The following is a 21,929-nucleotide window of genomic DNA, read 5'->3' on the forward strand; positions in this document are numbered from 1 at the left end:
GCAATCTTGACCGTCTCTCCAGACCTGTGCTCAGTGATGTGCTACACATCAGGCCTGTCTGCCAAGGGGATTTGGAGGCTCACTAAATGTGTGTTGGGACCTCAGTAGATGCAAAGAGGAGTCTCTTCCTGGGCTCTGCTTCTCATCGGCAGGAGGAAAGGACCCTTCTCTACCATATACTCCCAACACCCAGTGTGCTACTCAAGTGCATGGGGGGAGCACAGACTCGACCCTCTGAAGCCACAGGCCAGAATACACCTTCATCCCTTTGAGTTTCTCAACAAGAATTGCCACAGTGATAGAGAAAGTAACTGGTGTACTTCCATGTTCCCAGGACAAAACTGATGTTCTTGTTACCACAGAGACTTCAAAGTCTTCTAACTGTTCAATATTCTGCACTTTCTGTAGGGACTGTTTATACTGAAACCATGGAAACACTGGCCCTACCAACACTGCCTGCGCTCGCTTAAAGCCACCGGGAACACCATGCATGGGCCCTGCATGGAGGGGGGGTTGTACAGGAGCCTTTTTGGGTGTTCTAAAGATACAGGGCCCAGGGTGGGTTCCATAGATTAGGGAGGAGTGTTCAGAGTCTGGCTGGCTTTGTTCCTCCTCTGAGCTCATTTCTCAGTATCAATGAGGCAGGAAGGGGAGCAGGTAGCTCTTACCTTGACTGCTGGGGGCATACTTCCTCTTCAGGAGATAGGGCAGTGCCGTCGCCTAGGAGGAAGAGAACATCCCTGGGCATTCCTGAGGTGTAACTTGAACTAATTTGGGACTTTTTTTTCTTCTGGTTTTAATTACCAAAGTCAACTGTTTTCTATTCTCTGTCAAATATTCGAGCTCTTAGTATATGCCCACTGTCTGTAAATCATGCGCCAGTGCCTATGTGGAAGCCAGGGAACTGTCTGCTTTGGGTGGAGGGCTGGAAAGAGTACAGGGACCTGGGTTTGAATCGCAGGGCTGCTGCTTACTTCCACATGCGAGAACCCATCCTTTGTGACTACCACTTTCTTCCTCTGTAACCCGTGAAACTCATGGCTGTAAGTTGTGCGCCCTGTTCCTCCTCCTTCCTTTCCACGTGTTCCCCTCTCTACAACATGCTAAGAAATCCATTCTCTGTCTGACCTTTTCAGGAGTGGAGAGAGCAAATGGCCCAGTTGCCACAGCAATGTTCCCCAGTGTTAGGGATGCTCCAGTGGGTCTAGCAGCAGGTCCTGCAGGTAGAACTCGGAGCCTGTCGCCTGGGTTTCTTGGGACTCATAGAAACCCATCAATGTCAGGGCCCAGGGCCCAGTCATTACCCTGCTGTCATTTCTACACATTTGACCTTGGCCAGGCATCTACCTCCCTGAGTGGGATTCAGGTGCCAATGTCACAGAGTGTCATTGCGCACCCACCCAGGTTCTGTAACATAGGTAAAGGGTGGGTAGAAACCAACAGCACTTGGGACTGACAAACTGACGAGTGGCTGGACTTGTTCTATGGTGCTCAGTGGGGACCTGGGCCAGGGTGGGCAGGCCCTGGAGCAGGCCTGGAGACAGCACCCCAATCCTGTGCCTAGTATCCCCTAGACACATGGAACTTTCTCCTCACAGGCTCTCCTTCATTCACATCCCATCAAAGTGTCTTCCCAGTGCTGGTCTCATCCTTGGGCCATTTTCCCATACAGTGGCTCCTGTGTATTTTCAATCCCCAACCCAGCAACTGCATCTCTCAGACAGAGGGCAGGTGACAGGGTGCTATACCAGATCTGGGTGGCAGAAGAATCCAGAAACACATGTGGCTCTGGCAAAGACCCCTACCCAAGACTGATATGTGTGGCAGGATAAACACCCCAGCTACTTTGCCCCAGAGTAGGATAAGTAGGGTGTGACATCCCTGTCCCGGGAGTGGTCGACAGTACCTTGGGCACCTTGTCTTGGTCCTCAGAGTCTGCAGAGGGATCCTTCGGGATCCTGTCAAGTTTTTCAGTAACCCGGGGAAGAAAGATCTGGAGACCAAGGAAGAAATGTGTCGTTATGGTCTTGTTGAACCATGACATCCAGAGTGGGAGTCAAGCAGGCACGGTGCAGGACAGTGGTCCCTGTAGATACTGGTCAAGCATGCTAGGATAGAGCGTAGCACTGCACCCCACTACCACCTGGGGTTCTAGACAATGTTTTAGAAGATTGGTTTAATTTATTACATTGTTCATGCTGCATTTGTTAACCACATAAAAATGTGTTGCTTTTGCCTTAGTTAAATAAAATTAACCCATGCTCAGAGAGCCGTGGCTAGCAACTGGTTGACAGGAAGTAGCAGGGAGGCATTTAGCGTGGATTTTTTTTTTTTTTAGTTGGGGAGGTGTGGAAGGGAGTGGCTTTCGGGATGCAAGCAGAGAGAGAAAGTTAGTCAGTTGCTACCCTGGCTCTCTGAGCTTGCAGGTTTTCATGCTAGCCTTTGAATTTCAACTAACTTTAGCAGCAGCAGCGCCATTGTCTGGAGGGACAGAACTCCCCCCAGGCCATGGCCTTAGTGGCCAGGCTGCTAGTAGTTTGAAGCTGTGACAAAAATAAAATTACAAGGCTATGGAGTCAGGAAATTAAAATGCACTTTCCAGTTGGCGTTTTACGCCAACAAGTAGTTTCTTGCCATAGTGTGGACTTGAAGTCACATGGGGGATACTCACATGTGAAAGTTACCTATCTATCTATCTATCTATCTATCTATCTATCTATCTATCTATCTATCTATCTATCTATCTATCTATCTATCAATCTGTCCACCCATCCACCTACCTACCTATCTATTTACCTATCAATCCATCTATCTGGAACAACACATTGACTGGGCAGTAAGGATTTAATCCCTAACCCTACCTAGGGGTGCTGCAGGCCATTCTTCATTCTTCTACCCCAATACCTCCACCATCGCTCTCTTTGTCTGAAGCCTCTGACTGGACTTGGGTAAGGGTATTAGTTTCTGGTCACCGGTCTAAGCACAGGTCCAGTGGCCTTTCCTTCAGTAACTCCCACCCACCACGCTCATCTCAAAACGGTGCTTGAATCAAGTCTTCCATCACCAGATGAGGTTTGACCACCCACCCGCTGGGGCTCTATGTTGGGAGCTTTGTATATGAATGGGGTGGGAGGACACCATGTGTGTAGGCCAGAGAACAACTTTGTGTGTCACCCTCAAATGCTAGCCACCATCTTTTTTGAGATAGGGTCTCTTACTGCCCCATAGCTCATCAAGTAGAGCTGGGTGGCTGACCGGTGAGCCCCAGGGGTCTTTTTGATGCTGCTTCCCCAATGCTGGGATTGCAAGTATGAACCAGCACCACCTTGCCTGGCTTTTTATTTATTGTTTTCTGTGTTACAAGTTCTAAGGATTGAACTCAGGCCATCATGCTTGTGTGTCAGGCATTTTATAGATCTCCTGTCTTCCCAGCAGGGGCTTTTACGCCGTGGTCCCTGGGAGGTTCTAAGGGATCCTGTGGGCTACTGAGGACGTCCTGTGGGCTGCAGGCTTGGTGTTGCACTCCTCACCCAACTCACTGGGATGTTTGACTTTCTCCGGGGTTTTCCTGAGGGTTTCACCGTGAGCCCCGCTGCCCTCAGGGCTGCAATCCTGGACTCGATGTCCGAGACCTAGAAAAGAGAGGGACAGATGACAGACATGACAGAAGACAGGGAGCCAGACAGATGTCACTCAGTGTTCTGTCTCAGATCATAAAGATTAGAATCATAACCTGGTCCTGGAATTGAACTCGGGGCCTTGCACATGCTAAGCACAGGGAACACACCATTGAGCCACACCACCGGTCACTCCCTCAGTTTACCTCCGTGGTCCCCATCTACCATCCTCTGGAACTTTCTTCTCCACTTCCCTATCACTGTCTTGGGGTTTCACAGTTGGTCCATGAACTTACTAAGCACAACTCCACCTCGGGGCCCCTTGCACGTTCTGTCCCCTCTGCCTATGCTCTGATCACCTAGAGCATTGGTTCTCAACCTCCCTCATGCCATGTCCCTTTAATACAGTTCCTCATGTGGTGGTGACCTCCAACTATACATTTATTTATTTGTATACATACATTTATTTCATCGTTACTTCATAACTATAATTTTTGCTAACGTTATGAATTGTAGTGTAAATATCTGATATGCAGGACGTCTGATAATGTGGCCTCCCCCAGGGGTCGTGACCCACAGGGGTCGTGACCCACAGGGGTCGTGACCCACTGCCCTAGCCCTTCTGTGCTGGATTCTCTTCAGTGTTCCTCCACCACCTTCTCTAAGCGTCCCTCCCTGGGCATTCTGGGATAAACCTCCACATTGTCCTCTTACTAGGTCATGATGGAATCATTTGGTTTGTTTCCATTTTTTTTGTTAGGTGTCCCCTCCCACAAAGAATCTAAGTTCCACAGAGGCAGGAAACTGGGCTCAGGTCTTCCCAGCTGTCCCCTATGTGACTCGCCCATGTCAGCGACATTTCAGAAGGGAGCTCTTGAAGAAAAGGCCTGGGCCTACCTCAGCCCTTGGAGGTGAGTGGTGCTGGCTCACACCTCCCTTCCTTGGGGCCCCTCCATTTGCTGATGAGGGCAGGGGCCCTGGATTTCCCCATAGCTTGGGTGCAGGCCTTCTTTGTTTACCGGACTCCAGGAAGGACACTGCAGTCTGCAGCTGTCCCTGGAAGACCTGTACACGCTGGCTTGGCCTGGACCTGTGCACTGTTGATGTCTCTCGCCCAAACCTGAGCCCTACAGCCACTGCTCAGGCTCACAGGAACCATCTGCCAAGTTCAGGTGTGAGCCCTGCTGTCCTAACCTCTCAGCCTGGGTCTGGGTTCTGCTCATAGGCTGGGGGATGGTGACAGCAAGTATCTTTCCCGTGACTGAAAAGCTTGCCTGCACTCCCCAGGTTGAGCAAGGAGCAGCAAGGTGGGAAGAAGCAAGCCCTAGGCTTGCACTCTGTCCTATTCCTGACTGCCAGGGAGGCCTCTCTGAGCCCGCAGGTGTGCTGTTGGCTTCTCAGACCTCTGCCTGGGTCCCATCCTTGGGGAAATTTTGTTCAGGGGATGTGAGGCTACCTCGCTCTCGGACTGTTGAACTTCAGAGGCTGTCATGGCCACTCTGTCCTCCATCTCTGACAGTTCCTCGTCTGTGCTCTTTGTAGTCCGAGTAGGATTCCCGGGCCCCTTAGGGTTCCTTCCCTGTGTCTCCATGTGCCCCACGTCTGTGCACACCTAGGGACAAGAAGGGTGACACTGGTCATCCATGAAGCAGATCATAGGCTGCTGCCTCACTGTTGGGTTCCCCCCACTTAACCTGTGTGGTCTTATCAAGTCCCCTGAAGCCTGTGGCTAGTTAGCCACCATCCCTGGAAGGGTGGGTGGCTACCGGGGACTGTCACTCTTGCTCTGCCCTTTGCCTGGGACCGCGAGACCTTACCTCTGGGGACACTGCGTGGAGGGTGCCACTTGACTTGGTCTCATCTTCTGATGAGGTGCCAGGATCACTAATGTTGCTGGTCAGCTCCTGCAGCCTCCTCCGGAGAGTCTCCTCCTCTGTGTCTGCACTGGGGTGTGAGTCCGCAGCGGGTTCCTGACAGGGCCAGGCAAGGGGCTCAGAGGCAGCTTGGAGAGGTGGGCTAGCCTGAGAAGACTCCAGCTCCCATTCCCATTTAAGGCCCATCCCTTTGCCCTGCTTCCTCATCGCCCCAAATGTTCACCTGGATAAAATAGGCACATGCAATTTATTGTCTCGCTCTTACAAGGTACACACATGGCTTAGCTCTTCAGCATGCATCCAGCACCGCCTTCTCCCCCCAGAACTTTCCCCTCTTGCTATACTGAGCCTCCACTCCCCACCGAACACTCACTCCCCATCCTTCCCCCGGTCCTAGGCATCCATCACATTCCTGTCTGTCTTCCTGAATCTGACTTTGCTGGGCTCCTTGTATAAGCAACATCGCATGGTCTGCTCTCTGGAGCAGCTCATTTCACCGAGCCTAAGTTCTCCGGGCTGACCATGTTGTGGTACAAGGCCAAACACATCTCTCTGTTAAGGACGGCCCATCAGACCACAGGGTTTGGACAAGACACTGAGCTTTCCTTGGGGGATGTGCTCATACGTGGAGGGTAGCTCCTCCCTACACAGCTCCCTATTCCATTGAGCCCGCAGCTCTTCCATTTGTTTCCAGCTCTGGTCCTATGTCTATGGACCTAAATTACAGCCCTGGGCATTTGGCTACGGCTCATGGGGCTGGGGGCAGGGTCTCTCTTGTGAGACTGAAGTGTGCCACAATGGGGATTACCTAGATATTCGGTGTTCTCATAGCGCATTGGGGGGGGTCTATCCTGGACTCGTATAGCAACAAGGACCCTCACATTTTCCAGTTATTGTGAGTTCAGGGACAAGGTGGAGGTGTCACACCTTATCTTCACGTCACTCTTGCAACCCCCCCTCAGGTCAACATCAAGTTGCAGAATGTTGCTGACAGAAGAAAGAGAAGGTGGCAGCGTGTGGTGACTTCGTGTCACCGTCCTTCATAGGCGAGTCTTCTTGAGTGCAGATCAAAGGAGGCAGCCTGCATGGTACCCCGTCTCTTTGTCTTAGATGAGATTTTAAGGACCTAGAATATCTATTTGCTCTGACTAATTAAAAAAAAGTCCAAGAAAGTCCACATGTGTGTCTCAGGCTGGCTTTGGAGCCTAGACAGTGGCCATTTCTTTGCTGCTTGAAGTTACTCTCCACTGTGATGTCCTTCAGCCACAGGTCCTGTAAGTGGCATTATGACTTCAAGAGAAGTTGGGTAATGAAGGGACTGGCAAGGAGCTACCAAGAATGATGTAACCACTACCAGCTGGCTTTGACTTAGGGATGGGGAAGAGGTGTGAGAATCATGAGTCTCTTCGGTGAGGTAAGTGCAGGCTGGGGATGCCGGTCCAGCTTCAGCACCCAAAGGTGTCAACAGCTAGATGAAGATTCATCTCACAAGAGTTAATGTGATACCTACCCATACTGTGTCACCTTGTGATCAGCCTTGGGCGGCTTCTTGTGGATGGGCTATGTAGGAAACCTCATTTATCCACTGTGCACCAACCAAGCAAGATCTCTGAGATACTTCCGCAAAGTGGACTTTAACCTCCCTTAAGGGGAGGTTGTGGGTTGATCTCACATAGCCTAGGGTATTATTACCTGGGCTGAGGGTGGCAGGACCACATTCTCCAGGTGGACCAGCAGGTGCTCCACAGCTGACATGCGCTTGTTCAACTCCAAAATCTGCAGCAGAGGAAGAGAGGAACAGTGGTCTGGTTATAGCAGAGGACCTCACTGCAACTCCCACCAGCACAGCGGTCTTCCTCCTCGTCCCAAGTCTGGCTAGGACACGGCCCTGGAGGTTAACTGTGAAACAAGGCCTTTCTGACACCAAGGGTGCTGGAACAGAGAGAGGATGTGACTGGGGTGGGGGGACCATGTAGGAGAGATGAGCAACCCAACCAGACCTCAAGGCAGCTGAAAGAGGTGACCGTGTCTGTCACTGGGCAGCTCCTGTCACTGTCCTGGCTGATTAGCGCAGGAAGATGTGCATTAAGCTGGACACGGTGACCAAAGTCATTAGGTAGCAAGAGCCCTGGGTCACTTGTGACCCAAAGCACAGCTTCCTAATCTCTTTGAGTCACCAGACTCTTGAGTCAGCTAGTCTATTAGCTCTCAGACAGAGCCCAGAAAATCGATTCCTCTTCGCTCTGCTTCCTCGCGGGCGGCTTCTCTGTCCCGCATTATCTCATTTACGGCTCGCCTGGCCTCATGAAAGGGAAATGACACGCACAGGGGTGGGAAGCTGCCATTGTTGGTGGGTAATTACCACGGCACTGAGGACTTGCAGAGGGGAAGACCACTCACTGGAAATGTCAACGCAAGTGTATGTGAGCCCAGTGCCCAGGCTTGCCCTCGGTGGGCATGACTGAGGGTTCACATGGTGTTTGCTGTGTTGACAGTGATCGATATCCTCAGGGTGCTGTCAGCACGTAGCCTTTGTCTACTGGCCCAGGAAGCACAGGTGGGGACTTGGAAAGAGGAAAAAGGGCCAAGACTGTCATTGTGAATGCCACATGGGGTGAGTAAGAAAACAAGCCACTAGGGAGGCTGGGAAGCTGGAACTGGCGAAGAAGGCAGAGGCTCAGAGGGGCCAGCACAATAAGAGACAGGGCAGTTGGCTCAGAGGGCTCAGCGGTGGCTTTCTGATGAGGCCCTGGCTGTAGCTAGGCCCTGTGGAGAAGTGGCGACCACCAGGCCTGTGAGACATACAAGAAGCTCAGGCAACTCCAACTTCGGCCTGGTGGCTGGAGCCTCTAGAACTTTGCAGACAAACCCACCACACAAAGGGTCTCATGAGGGACTAGGGTTTCAAGAAGAACTGGAGTCTCCCATTTTGCTAAGATGGAGGCAAGCACAGGGTGGAGATGAGCAGCCTCACTTTCCCTGTGGAAAATAAAAGGCCTGGGTGTGGTAGGGACACCATAACCCAACATTTGAGAGGCCTGAGGCAGGAGAATGGCAAACTTAAGATCAGTTTGAGCTACAGAAAGATAGCCTGTCTCCCAAATCCAAGGGCTGCGGCTGTGTGACTCAGTGTCAGAGAGTTCACTCACCTAGCATGCTCGAGGCCATCTCCAGCCTGGGGTGGGGATTTCTCCCAGTCTCTCCCATCAGAATTCCCTCCTCTACCCATTTCCTGTGCGTGTGACCTTCATAGCAGGTTAAATAAGTCCTGCTCAGGCTCAGAACTCTGGACTCAGCCTTTCTGAGATGCACGTGTCACCATCTCCTGCAGGAAGGAGTGTGGCCTAAACCTTGCTTAAACATGGAAATCTGTCTCTTAAAGGCAGATTTGGACACAGGTGGCCAAATCAACATTATATGGATGTCTTTTGGGGACTCTGATTTCAATCTTGGTGCCTATATAATCAAAATTAATTACAATTCTGTGCATTATCACGGAAGAGCCAGGTGGTAACTATATTTTAATTTCTTCTTAGAGACGGAGTCTGGATATGTAGCCCAGGCTATATATCCTTCTGTCTCGGTTTCTCAACTCATTTGATTAGCTACCATGCATGACTTTTCCTTCCTCCTTCCCTCCCTCCCTCCCTCCCTTCCTCCCTCCCTCCCTCCCTCCCTCCCTCCCTCGTTCCCTCCCTCCCTCCCTCCCTCCCTCCCTCCCTCCCTCCCTCTTTCCCTTCTTCCCTTCCTTCCTTTTAACATTTTGAGGAACTGGAATACTTTGTCAACTTTATGTTACATAAATATACTTCAATAAAGCATATATATCCCTATAATATAGGCAATTTTATGTCTAAAAGTGCAGAAAGCTTCAGCTGCTTTAAAGCAACTTGGCATGAAAGAGAAAAAAAATCCATCCAGAGAAACACAAAGATGGAATTCTCTCAAACCCCACTACCTGCGTGTCAGGCATAGCCCGGGCCCTCCTCTTGGAATGCTGGGAAGCTGTCCTGGGATCCTGGAGACTGTCTTCATCAGAGGTGTCCACGTCAGCCAGGTACTGGGAGGGGAGCTGTTTGCTTTTGACACCATCTATCCCTTTGGAGAAAGATGGGGTTTGAGCTGAGTGAAGGGTCAAGAGACCGGGAACACATTTGCCCCTTGCTTGTGTCTGGTGCTTCGCAGGTCCCACCCTGAGCTATATGAATCCTGTCCAGAAACTGCCTGATGACACTGCAGTCCCTCCAATGCAGCCTGGGAGACCCTGTGCCAAGGATACCCAAATCCAGCCCATACTCTGACTCCCTGTGAGATCGCACTTGTCGTTGCTAATTTACTGCCCATTTGGCAACACATGTGACTATCTCATTTAGTCCCTACAACTTTGGGGCAAGCTAGAAATTGCTGCTTTTCCTAGCAATGACAATGAGGGGCAGGGAAGCCATATGACCTGGTGGCAAACCATATCATCATGTCCCTGATCTTGGGGACAGCCTGCTCCATCAAGAGAAGAGCCGGCCATACCCTGACACTCCTTTCTCCCCATCTCCATTCTGACATTCCCCCATCCCCCTTCTAGGAGATGCTGTGCGGGAAGTCTTGTGTGAGGACCAATGAATGTTGCTGCTTGGGTTCCATTCTCAGAACCTCCCAAGCACAAGGGCCTTTGCTTGGCGTTGCTGGGTCTTCTCCTACTTGCCTCTTCCACGTGATCCAGGGTCATGCCGTCATAGGAAGAAATATAGAATCTTATCCCTGGATAGGCTTATTCACTCATAGTTTTGGGAACAAGTGGAAGCCCATTTCTGTTCCCAGGACCCTAATTCTTGTGGGGAACATGAGGTTACAGTCTCTAAGGACCAACAAGGAGGCAGGAGCAGACAGCTCTCCCTGCAGCAGCTGCACGCGTGCGGGCAGAGGGCGCGCTGTGGCTGTGACCTCATTAACTCTAACTTAATCCGTGTCTGAACTGCTGAACCCGGCACACCAGCACCCTTGGGTGCAGGAAGAGGCATCCTTGGGGATTCCACTTGGAAGACTAAACGGTCTGATAAAATCTAACCGAACCGGAACCGGTTTCCTTCTCTGGCTCTTTGTCTCCTGGTGAGCGGGACCTGCTTTGTGGATCTTCCAGTGTAGCTTTGGTCTTGGTGGAACTGTAGCCGTTTTGAGGAAATTGACATGTCCCTACCCTGTATCAGTGGCAGGGGACTACGAATAGCTTAACTTCTTTCTCGCTATTTCTAGACCTCACAGAGAAGCCCTGAGCCAGGCAGAAAAAGGTCCATGAGGTTTGCAGGACAATTACCTGAAAAGAACTGGCCAGTCTGTCTACGTAAATTAGGGGGAGGGGCTGGCTTCTTAGGGACTCCTACCCCCAGAGCCCCTCAGAAAAGAAGTTGACTAGAGTACCTACCAGGCATAGCTGTGGTCCCTAGGGTCCTCTTGCAGGATGCTCCAGGCGGGTCCAGTTCCGTGTGAGCATCATCTCTGGAGAGCAAGCTATATGGCTTCTCTTCTGGACTGAGGCGACACCCCAAAGGCCCTGCCTCAGTATTCTCCAGGCCTTCGGGCTCCAGGGAGGTGGTGTCCTCAGAGTAGGGCTCACCTGAGAGGGACTGAACGCATGGGTTGTCAGCTTTGCCTGCTCCGATGGTACTGACTGGACACTAGACAGCCATCTGCTCTGGCACGGTGCTCTTCAGTTCTGTTTCCAGTCACTGTGCCAAGAGCATTTACCGCCCTTCTGCTTCATGTCTGTGACACCAGGGTTCCCCGGGACACTGGGCCCAGGCATCAGACAGGAGACAGAAGCATTTCTGAGTAGCCAGGGGCTACTCAGAAAACATTCATGCCAAGACTTTACTTTTTTCTTCGGAGAGAGGACACGGTTACTGTGTCTACTGTAGCGGCCCTTGATGGCCAGAGGGTCAAAGGGTGGAGGTGAGGTTTCCTAAGCAGACTGCCCCCAGGCTGAGGGGTCTTCATGGTGCTACTGTCCCCAAGGGATCTATGTATTAAGGGCTCCCAGAAGTCACTGACCCAGCATCTTAATAGTTTGACCTTGGCTGGTGGAGTGGCATGGGTTCTGGGGGAAGGGGAGTTGGAGAAGCAGGGTCTATGACCCAATGTTTCCTTAGAGGCTGGCTTCTGTGGCCCCAGTGTTCCCTTAGGGCTGGCTTCTGTGACCCCAGTGTTCCATTAGGGACAGGCTTCTGTGACCCCAGTGTTCCCTTAGGGGCTGGCTTCTGTGACCCCAGTGTTCCCTTAGGGGCTGGCTTCTGTGACTCCAGTGTTCCCTTAGGGGCTGGCTTCTGTGACTCCAGTGTTCCCTTAGGGGTTGGCTTCTGTGACCCAGGGTTCCCTTAGGGGCTGGCTTCTGTGACCCCTGCTTTTTATCCTCTTCTTCCATGAGGATCAGAAGGCTCAACCCTACCTAGCTCAGTCCATCACTGCCCGAGCCCAGGAGCTGCTGGGGGGTTCACAACAAAACCTGACCTGCCTGGCCTTGTGCTAGCTCCTGTCCTCACAACTCTTTTTATTGCCTATCTGCACGTCTCGTGCACGCCAGGCATGGACTCTCATCTCAAAACCAACCCCGAAAGGCAGAGGTTATCAGCCTTCTTCCGAAGTGAGCAGATAAGGCATCAAAAACTTTCCAAGGACCAAGATCACATGGCTAACGAGCAGAGTGCGGTAAGAGCATTTGTCTTTACTCTCAAGACCAGCCTAGTCTGACAATGAAGTGCTTGATGTCTCTGCCAGGCACGGGTGCAGCTCAATGCAGGGTCCTGTCTGGCTCCTTAGTGGATGCCATTGTCCATTCTGCCCTCCCAAGTCTTTATTTCTAGGCTGAGCACCAATTCTCACATCCTGGGCCCCCGACTCACCCACTTGGCCTTAGTTCCTGCTTGCCCCAACCTCTGCAAGTGTTTGCTCAGTATCCTGAGATGCTGGCCTTGGGAGATGTGAAGTTTCCGAGTCCTGTTCTCCCACATCCCATCTCCAATTGTCTCCCGGTTGAGAGTCTGATGTGACCAACTGACTATAGGACACTGTGTCCCCAGGTACAATCCCAACTAAGACCCAAGCACCTGCCCCTCAACTCCAGTTCCTACCAGGAGTGCACTGACCTGCAGGCTGTGTTCTGACTCAGGGACAGAGGACAGGCCCAGGGTATGGCTGCAAGGCTGCATGGAGTGTCCCGAGTCTTCCTCAAAGTCCAAGTCACTGAAGGAGAGCAGGCGCTTTTTCTTCTCGAGGGAAGAAAAGCAAGACTGGTCAAACCTCCCCAGCCCCTCACTCAGACTTCAGACAGCAACCTCCCCCGAGGGCACCCAGCTTTGACTAGAAACTGAGCCCCAAAGCAGCCCTGAGGTCAAAGGTGGCTCATGAGCCCATAGTATCTGTCCCATCAGAAGTGGCACTGTACCCAGGGCCTTAGTTGTGCTGTATGGAAAGTGAGTTCTTGGCCAGCCAGGTGCTCCTCGGGTCGGGGTTGCTGCAGTGCTGAAGGTAATCCACACAGAAGCCATTCTGGGACTTCAGGTATATTTAGCTCACTGACTATGGGTGGAAGAAGGTGACCACTCTGTCTGTCTGTCTGTCTGTCTGTCTGTCTGTCTGTCTGTCTGTCTGTCTGTGTATCTTTGTACCTATCTATTTATCTATCTGTGTATCTATCTGTGTATCTATCTATGTATCTATGTATGTATGTACGTATGTATGTACGTACGTATGTATGTATGTATGTATGTATCTATCTATCTATCTATCTATCTATCTATCTATCTATCTATCTATCTCTTTACAACTGCTACCACCCCTCGGTACAATTACTCTGATCCTTTAAATGTGTGTTTTATTGTAGAATGTTCTAGACACTGTCTGGGTTGTATTCCATGAGCTCAGAAAACGGTGTGAATCGGATCTTGTGCAAAAAAATGACTGAGCATCTCCGGAGCTTTTCTCAGATCTGATTCTACGGCGCTGTCACCTTCGAAGGGTTCAGAGGCCAAACTCACACTCTCCAACCCACGTCCTTCTCCCTCTGACTCACTATTGCCATCCTGTCCCCAAACCAAGGCACCACCTGACCTGTCTCCACCACCAAAACTAATGTAAAAGATGAACGAGAAGAGAAACAACCACTTCTAAAGACAATTTCCACCATCTGGAAGGTGCGAGGGCCACTCCCATGCAGGTCCCTTGAGCTATCTGGACACAGGTCTGTCCTGTACACTCTTTGTCATGGCACCTGCAGTGCCATGTCAGGCCTGGCAGTGGGATTTATCCATCTGTACCTTGGAGTTTTGGAGCTCTGAAGTGAACACTGGGCTCCCATGCTTAGGAGGGAGGGCCCCAGGAGGGAAGGGCTCAGGAGGGAAAGGCTTCGGAAGGGAGGGGCTTAAGAAGGGAGGAGGGAGGGATGGAGGGAGAGAGGGAGGGAGAGAGTCCCATGCTGGAGATGAGGAGCCACTGAAGGTACAGAGGTTCCCAGGTGGGTATGGGATGGGGGTAGGGAGAAATGCAGGAGCCTGAGGTATGGGCTGGTTCGGAGGAGGTGTAAGGGAGCAGAGAGGCATAGGGATGGGAAGCAGAGGTATGGCTTTTGGGGAGAGAGACAGTGCCTGGGGAGGACTTACTTTGGTGTTGAGGGACTGGGCCTGGGCCTGGGCCTCCGCATCCAGGTCTCCATCCTCATCCGTCTGCTCACTGTCTCCACTCCCTTCCCCCATGCTTGGCTCAGATCCACCTGCAACAAACAGGTGCATTGCTCCACCCTCGGAGGGCTAGACCAGGAGGCCACTTAACTGTCTCTTGATCCATCCATTTTTCCACTCACCTGCCAATTACCCATCTGCCCACCTGTGATGCTTTGAATAGCAATGGCCCCCATAAGCTCATATATTTGAACACCTTTCTCTAGTGGGTGGAACTGTTTGGGAAGGATTAGGAGGTGTGGCCTTGATGGAGGAGGTGTGTCACTGGGGTTGAGCTTTGAGGTTTCAAAAGACTGGTACCATTCCTAGCTACCCTTTCTCTGCTTCATGGTTGTGTCTCAAGATGTGAGTTCTCTCCTATTGCTCTAGTGACAAGCCTGCCACCTGCCTGCTGTCATGATCTCCACCATGATGGTCATAGACCCTAAACCTCTGAAATCATAATCCCCAAATAAACTCTTCACAACAATAGAAAAGTAACTAAGGTGCCCTCCCTCCTTCTATTCCTCCCTCCCACTCTTCTTTCTTCTATTTATGTATCCACCTACCCATCTACCCAGCCAAGCACCTGGTTACCACCATATACCTGCCCTTCTTCCTTAACTTTCCTTATATCTACCCAGTGACCCATCTATCCATCCATCCATCCATCCATCCATCCATCCATCCATCCATCCATCCATAAATCTATCCATCCATCCATCCATCCATCCATCCATCCATCCATCCATAAATCTATCCATCCATCCATTCATCCATCCATAAATCTATCTATCCATCCATCCATCTATCCATCCATCCATCCATAAATCTATCTATCCATCCATCCATCCATCCATCCATCCATCCATCCATCAATCTATCCACCCATCCATCCATAAATCTAATCTATCTATCTATCTATCTATCTATCTATCTATCTATCTATCTATCCATCCATCCACCCAGAAACCCTGCATAGTGTCTTCTTTATTTCCACAGCAGGATACTGTTCTAAGGTGAGCCAGGCCTCAGATGGCTCTGGTTCCTCAGGATGTGACCTAGTTCACAGTGGCCTTGGTCAGTTTACCCCATTTTCGTCCCTCATCCTGCCTGTGGCTCTGCTGCCTATGAATAGCCACCTGGGAAAGTGCTGGAGGGACACAGGGGACCCTCTTCCTGCCTTGTACTTTTGGGCTCCTGGCTTGTGGGCCTGGGGGATTCTCAGGTGGATTTTTCTCCTTCCCTCTACCACCCATGCCTGCTCAGTCTGAGCCTGAATCTGTAGGGAGTATGGTGGGCAGAACCACCTTTGCAGGGCGGCAGAATGGGAGGGGTCGGTGTCAGTAGAAGCAAGCTTGCAGGCTGTGGAGGCAACGGCTTACTGCCTGGGGTGACATCAAAAGCTAAGCACCCCTCCCCAGCCTTCAGGATCCGTTCAGATATGACTTCTGACTTCTCTCTATGCTGAGGACACAGGTCCAAGCTACACATATCTGATCAAACATATTAGACAAGTCTGAAGGGTTTTCCCCACGTTCCTGCCACAGACCAGGGATGTCCTAACCTCACTTTCCCGGAAGAAAAAAAAAAACAAAAGGAAGACAGCTGAGGTCCCACTATTGACAGCAAGTAAATCCTGCTGTCTGCCAGGAACACCTGCATGCAAACATAGGGCGTTGGTAAGAAGAGGGGATGGCTGGGCACCTGGCAACAGGCGAGAGCCCATTCCTTTTCCACATGGAGGCTGCTCATGAAGAGCCCATGAAGCCTGCCTGGAAACAGGCCTCGCTCAGAAGGTCTGCAATGATACCATTCATGCCCATGTCAAGTCAATCAGAACAGAAACTTTGCTCTTTTAGTTTTTTTTTCCCCTTTTAAGAAAGTCCCCTCCAGGAGGTTGATGTGATGGCTTAGCGGCCAAAAGCACAGACAGTTTATGCAGAGGATCCTGGTTCGGTTCCCAACACCCACATTGGGTGGTGGTGGTGGTGGGGTCCACATGCACCTGTTACTTTAGACCCAGGTGCTTTCATGAACTTCTAACATCCATGGACCTGTGCTTACATGTACATATCACACACACACACACACACACACACACACACACACGCACACACACACGATTAATTTTAATAAATATTTAAAGAATAAAATAGTGTTAAGTGCCAGCTTCTTCCTTCAGCTGTGTCTTAACTTGCTCTGTTTACAGGAGCCCAGCTGGGGAGAATAAAGCTTTGGGACCAAGTGGCTTGTGAGGAAGTGCCTCTATGTCGGTTTTTTGTCCCACAGCGCCACCTCCTGGCCTTCATGGAGACAGTTTTGAGAGTGGCAGATTATCCCAGGCAGGAAGTGTTAATTCCCACCACTTTCTAGATGGCTAAAGGGAAACTCTGTCAACTTCTAAGTGGCAGATGGCTGACTCCCTGGCTCTGAATCCTCAACATAGTGTAAAATTTTAGAAAAAAAACCCACTGACTTCAAATATTGGGGATGTTTAGAGCAAACTGGAAATCTCAGGGGGCTGGACCATGACTGAGAGCTTCAGAGATCTGTGTCACACAAAAGCCAACCAACCACACTGGAGCAGTTCTTCAACATTAAAGGATGTCTGGAACATCCCCAGGCCGAGTCCTCCCCTTACCGCCACCCTGCAGCCGCCCACAGAGAGACCGGATGACTTTGGCACTCCCGAAGTGCTTGAACCGAGCTCTCAGGTGCTGGTAGTACCACTCCAGGGAGCCGATCTTCACGACTCTGCGGGGAGATGAGCGCAGGTCTGAGGCAGTGTCTTCCCCAGCCAGCCCCACCAAAGGGACACAACAGGCTTAGAAGCCATTAGGGACGTTCTGCCTCCGGGGCTCACCTGGCCAAGTGGCAGGGGTCGCAGAGCCAGCCCTGCTCTTCTGGGTGGGCGTGGCTGCAGTTTTTGCAGACATAGAGGCCGCACTCTAGACACTGCCTTCTGCTGTTCACGAGGAGCCGGTAGGGCTGCAGGCAGCGGGCACAGTGGGTCTCATTCAGATGGGCTGTGTCAGACAGCAGCTCCCTCTTCGAGCTCTCCTTTTGTATCTTGCCCTTCAGTCCCCTGGGAAGAATGTAGGACCAAGAAAAACATCAGATGGCTCGTTTCTACATGAGGTGGATGAGTGCAGGCAGTGTGAGTATGTGCCCACGCACGCTCACGCGCAAGCGCACGCGGTACTTCCATGTGCAGAAGGCACTCTTGGGCATCTTGGCCATCATCAGAACTCCAGTTTGCCATCTTCCTGGAGGGGACAAACAGGTCAGGCTTAATCATATCCAATTTTGGTAGGCTAGAGTCCAAACCTATGATTGTCACAGAATGGCACTGCCCTTTAGCATTGCTGTGGCATTTACGATTGTGCCCCATGCTTTCTCTTGTGGGCCAGATAATCCCGAGGCAAGGACCGTTGACATTTACTCAGCAGGTGGTTTTGGACGTCTTCCAGCACGCACCAAGTCAAGGCCCAGGATTGCTCTTACAGAACCTGACCTAGGTGTTTGGCTTGGAGTGTCTCCAGACAGGAACCACCCTGCACCCGGAAGTCCCAGGAGAAACCTGTTCTTCGAGACCATCTGGTTTAAAATAACACCGCTTCCTGGCGAGTCTGCCAAGTGGAACCAGCTGCAACTGACTGGAAAATGTACCCCAGATCCTAATGAATGCACCCCTTTTGTCCTGAGTTTCACAGAATACCTGCCAAGCATAATATTTTCAGTTTTAGACAGGATAACGGTAATCTGTTTCGAGTGAGAAAAATTAGCAAGGCAATGGGACCACTGTCTCCTGAGGACTTTCAAGTCTTCGATTTCTGTGGGGACACCCCAGCATGGGAGAGTTGAGGTGTGCTGGGAGGGTACACCTGGCTTGAAGTGGCACTGGCTTACTTTCATGGCCAACAAGAAAAAGAAGGGTGTGTATAGGAGAGAGAGAGAGACAGAGAGAGAGAGAGAGAGAGAGAGAGAGAGAGAGAGAGAGAGAGAGGAGAGACAGAGACAGAGACACGGAGAGAGAGAACATGATTTTAAATATTGTATTTTTATACATTTTTATTTAGACTACAAAGCATTGGGCTTCCTCATGGTATCTTCACACACGTCATTATACTTTGTTCCCAACTATCTCCCTCCCCTCCACACCCCCATCAAGCTGGTTCCTTTTCCTCTCCTAGTTAGTTCCTACTTAAACTTTCCTTTTACGTGGAATCCATTACCTTCTCTATTTCCCACCTCCTTCCTCCAGCTGGGCTGGTATAGTGGTGCACGCCTTTAATTCCAGCACTTAGGAGGTAGAGGCAGGCAGATCTTTGTGGGTTTGGGGCCAGCCTGGTCTACATAGGGTTCCAGGACAGCCAGGGCTACATAGAGAGACTTTGTCTCAAAAAACAAAAACAAAAAAAAAAAAACAAAAACAAAACAAAAACACAAACAAATAAATAAAAGATGGATTTCTTCCTCCCCTTTCATGGTCCTCTGTCTGGTTTTGTGACCTACAAACACATGGATGTAAACATGAATAGATGCATACAAATATTAACGCTGGTCTTTTTGAGTCTGACTTACTTCATTTAACATAAAGATTTATGGTTTCATTACTTTTGCTGCCAATGACATGATTACAGTTTTCTGCATGGCCATGTTAAAATTCCTCTGCATACATACACATTTTCTTTATTGATTCATCTGTTGATGGTGGTCTAGACCGGTTCTATTTTCTGGGTATTTTGAATACTGCAGCAATAAACACAGACGGTAAGTGTTTCTGTGGTGTGCTGACTTAGAACACTTTGGGCGCATGCCCAGGCCTGGCATAGCTGAGTTCTATTTCCAAGAACCTCCATATTGTCTTCCACAGTGGCTGGAGCGAGTCTATATTTATGACAGCAGAGAATAAGGGATCTTCTTTTCCACATCCCTGCCAGCGCTTGTTGTCAGTGGTTTTCTCAATGGTAGCCGTTCTGACTGGGGTGAGATGGGATCGCAAAGCAGTTTTTCATTTGCATCTCTCTGAGGTCAAGGATGGTGATCACCCTTTCCAAGTATCGACTGTATTCATAGTTCTTCGGAGAGTTCTCTATTGAGTTCATTAACTCATTTGCTGATTTTTTTTTCACATTTAAATTTTATAGTTCTTGTGATATGTTTTTATAACCATTCTGTTCTATTTTTAGCTGTGCTGTTATTCTCATACTATACTTATTCGATAAGCCCAACTGTGTCTTGGATATGAACTCACGAGAAGAGGCACAGTGTTGAAAGGCTTGGCACCACCCACCATTTCAGACACTATAACACACCATTTCTGAACAGGAATGACTAGCTACTCGGACTGGATAGTTTTATGTCAATTTGACACATACTTGAGTTATCTGAAAGGAAAGACTCTTAACTGAGAAAATGCCTTCCTAAGATCTGGCTGGAGGGCATTTTCTTAATGAATGATTGATGGGGGAAGGCCCAGCCCATTCTGGGTGATGCTACCCCTGGGCTGGTGGTCCTGGGTTTTATAAGAAAGCAGGCTAAGAAAGCCATGGGAGGCAGGCCAGTAAGCAGCATCCCTCCAAGACCCCAGCATCAGTTCCTACCTTTGGGTTCCTGAGCTGCTTGAGTTCCAGTCCTGACTTCCTTCGAGTATGGACAGTGTCATGGAAGTGGAAACCAAATGACCCCTTTCCTCCCCAAGTTTCTTTGGTCATGGTATTTCATCACCGCAATAGTAACCCTACCTAAGACAAGTTGGTACCAGGAGTGGGGTATTGCATTGATGTGACAGACCTGACCATGTTTGGGGGAGGAGTGTGGAAGGGCGTTGGAACTCTGAACTAGAAAAGCCATTGAGTCTTGAGAGCTCAGTGGGCTGCTTTGTAGGAGCTTGGCAGACGAGAATGTTGAGGGGAATGAAAAGGATGGAGCCCCGGCTTGTGAAGTTTCAGAGGGAAGTTTAAAGACCCTGGGGGCGGGGCACTAGTTATTGTCAGTTAAGACCTCATAGTTCTGGTTCGCTGGGGCTCAAGAATCAGCTGTGATTGACAAGAAGACAGAACCGCTAGAATGACCCTTTGTTTTGCTGGAGTGCTTGGCGTCAGTCAGCTGGAACTGGCGCATTAGCAGTGGTTCTAAGGAGAAACCAGCATCAGTGAGGTGAGGTCTTCTGGTGAGAAGTGAGGTGAATGTTTCCTGAGAGTCAGCACACAGAAGCTGTCTTTAGAGGCAGCCAAGGTTTTACCTTGTCCTGGCAGATGAACTTGGTAGTGTAAGAGCTGCCCAGGTGATTCTGGTTTTGAAGACATGAAGGGGGTCACAGAGAGCAGCTGAGGTTTGGCACTGTGAGAGGCCGGGAGAAGCCATGGGGGAAGGTACAGCCTCAGTGGCAGTTGAAGCCCAGGACGGAAGGGCTTATGCAGGGCTGTGGAACCATGAAGGGGAGGGCTATAGGAGAAAGTGCAATCCAGCTGCAGCAGAGTTTTGGAGATGCCAGTACCATGGGATGAATATCAAGAGCGGCCGCAGCAGTGGAGCCAGAGCCTAGAAGACAAGCTCTGTGTGCTGCAGAGGGCAGAGCTGGAGAAGGGACTCCAGCCCTACGGAGGAGCCCAGGAGATCACGAGTGAATCCTAAATAACTGGACATTGAGTTAGTCTTTGGAGTTGGTTTTACTTTGTTCAGATTGTGACTGTGTCCTGGTTCTTCCTTTTGGAAGTAAGGACATATTTTCGATTTTGCAGGCGTCCATGGTTAAGAGACTTTTAAAAAATTGGATCTTGAAAGAGACTGGCTATTTCTAAGAGACTGATTTTTATTTTCTAGTGTTTAAATTATTAAAGTGTGTGGAAACTTTTACAATTTGGAATGTTTATATTGTAATGTTGATATTAGTGTGTGTTCTTGGGGAAGTACAAAGAAGGAAAAGATATGGCTTTTAACACTGTTGTGTTTGTCAAGTTGACAAAGAGTTAATTGTGCTGGCTAGTTTTATGTCAAATTAACACAAGCGAGAGTTATCTGAAAGGAGGGAACCTCAAGATTTGTTGACACATTCTTAAAACCAAGAAAAAGAGGGTATTGGCTAAAGATGTAGAGCTGGTGTCTTGTGGCCTGTGTTACGTGAAGGTCACCTGGCTAAAATCTCCTTTGAACCCCCATTTTTAGTTTGAGCCGATCTAGGGAAGGAGACTCACGAGGAAAAAAGATGGTTCCAGGAGAGGAGGTCATGCATGCATGCAGAAGAGCCTGGAATTGAGAAACCACCAGAATTCAGTTTTCTGGTTCAAGAGTTGAGGATTTGGGACTAAGATTAGACAAGAAACATGAAACCGGCCTTCCCTTTGCACAGTGTGAAGGTGACCACAAGGTCACAGGGGCACACACAAACCCCTCCCAACCAGAAGAAAGAATCTGAAAAGAGAGCTGGGTCTGCACATTAGAAGGGTCATAGGTGACTCCCAGTCAAGTGGAACCCAGTCTCAAGAGGAAAACTCAGACTCCTTAGCACTCCCAAGAGCAGTGTGAGGACATGCCCCTTACCCCAACCTCTATGAAAGAAGAGCTAATCCAAAGCAGGACAAAATGATGGCAACATGTTGCTCAAAGGAAGTGTGACCGGCCGAGACTGCTGCTGGATGCAGAGGATATGAAAGAGTCAGGAGTGGAAGCGGAGACCTGAAGGAAGGAGGCAGGACCCAGGGTCAGGCGCGTGCGGGAAGGGGCGTGGC

At 50.1% G+C, this 21,929-nt stretch overlaps 1 protein-coding gene across 4 annotated transcripts in view; it reads right to left on the bottom strand.

Moving 5' to 3' along the window:
- The window catches only part of Mlph (melanophilin), a 41,257-nt gene that overhangs the window by 5,209 nt on the left and 14,119 nt on the right, over positions 1–21,929 (bottom strand). The window contains exons 3-14 of one of the 4 annotated variants that reach the window (XM_038338530.1): positions 17,060–17,281; positions 16,838–16,950; positions 14,137–14,246; positions 12,625–12,744; positions 10,908–11,109; positions 9,450–9,589; positions 7,184–7,267; positions 5,435–5,587; positions 5,074–5,229; positions 3,540–3,632; positions 1,907–1,993; positions 669–720 (exon numbers count right to left, since the gene is read on the bottom strand). In XM_038338530.1, coding sequence (XP_038194458.1) covers positions 669–720; positions 1,907–1,993; positions 3,540–3,632; positions 5,074–5,229; positions 5,435–5,587; positions 7,184–7,267; positions 9,450–9,589; positions 10,908–11,109; positions 12,625–12,744; positions 14,137–14,246; positions 16,838–16,950; positions 17,060–17,281 — 1,532 coding nt within the window. Of the gene's footprint in view, positions 1–668; positions 721–1,906; positions 1,994–3,530; positions 3,633–5,073; positions 5,230–5,434; positions 5,588–7,183; positions 7,268–9,449; positions 9,590–10,907; positions 11,110–12,624; positions 12,748–14,136; positions 14,247–16,837; positions 16,951–17,059; positions 17,282–21,929 lie in introns of all 4 variants that reach the window. The other 3 variants (XM_038338527.1, XM_038338529.1, XM_038338526.1) reach the window with 3 other exon arrangements.

The sequence above is a fragment of the Arvicola amphibius genome, chromosome 8 (assembly GCF_903992535.2).
Source record: "Arvicola amphibius chromosome 8, mArvAmp1.2, whole genome shotgun sequence".
Classification (NCBI taxonomy): Eukaryota; Metazoa; Chordata; class Mammalia; order Rodentia; family Cricetidae; genus Arvicola; species Arvicola amphibius.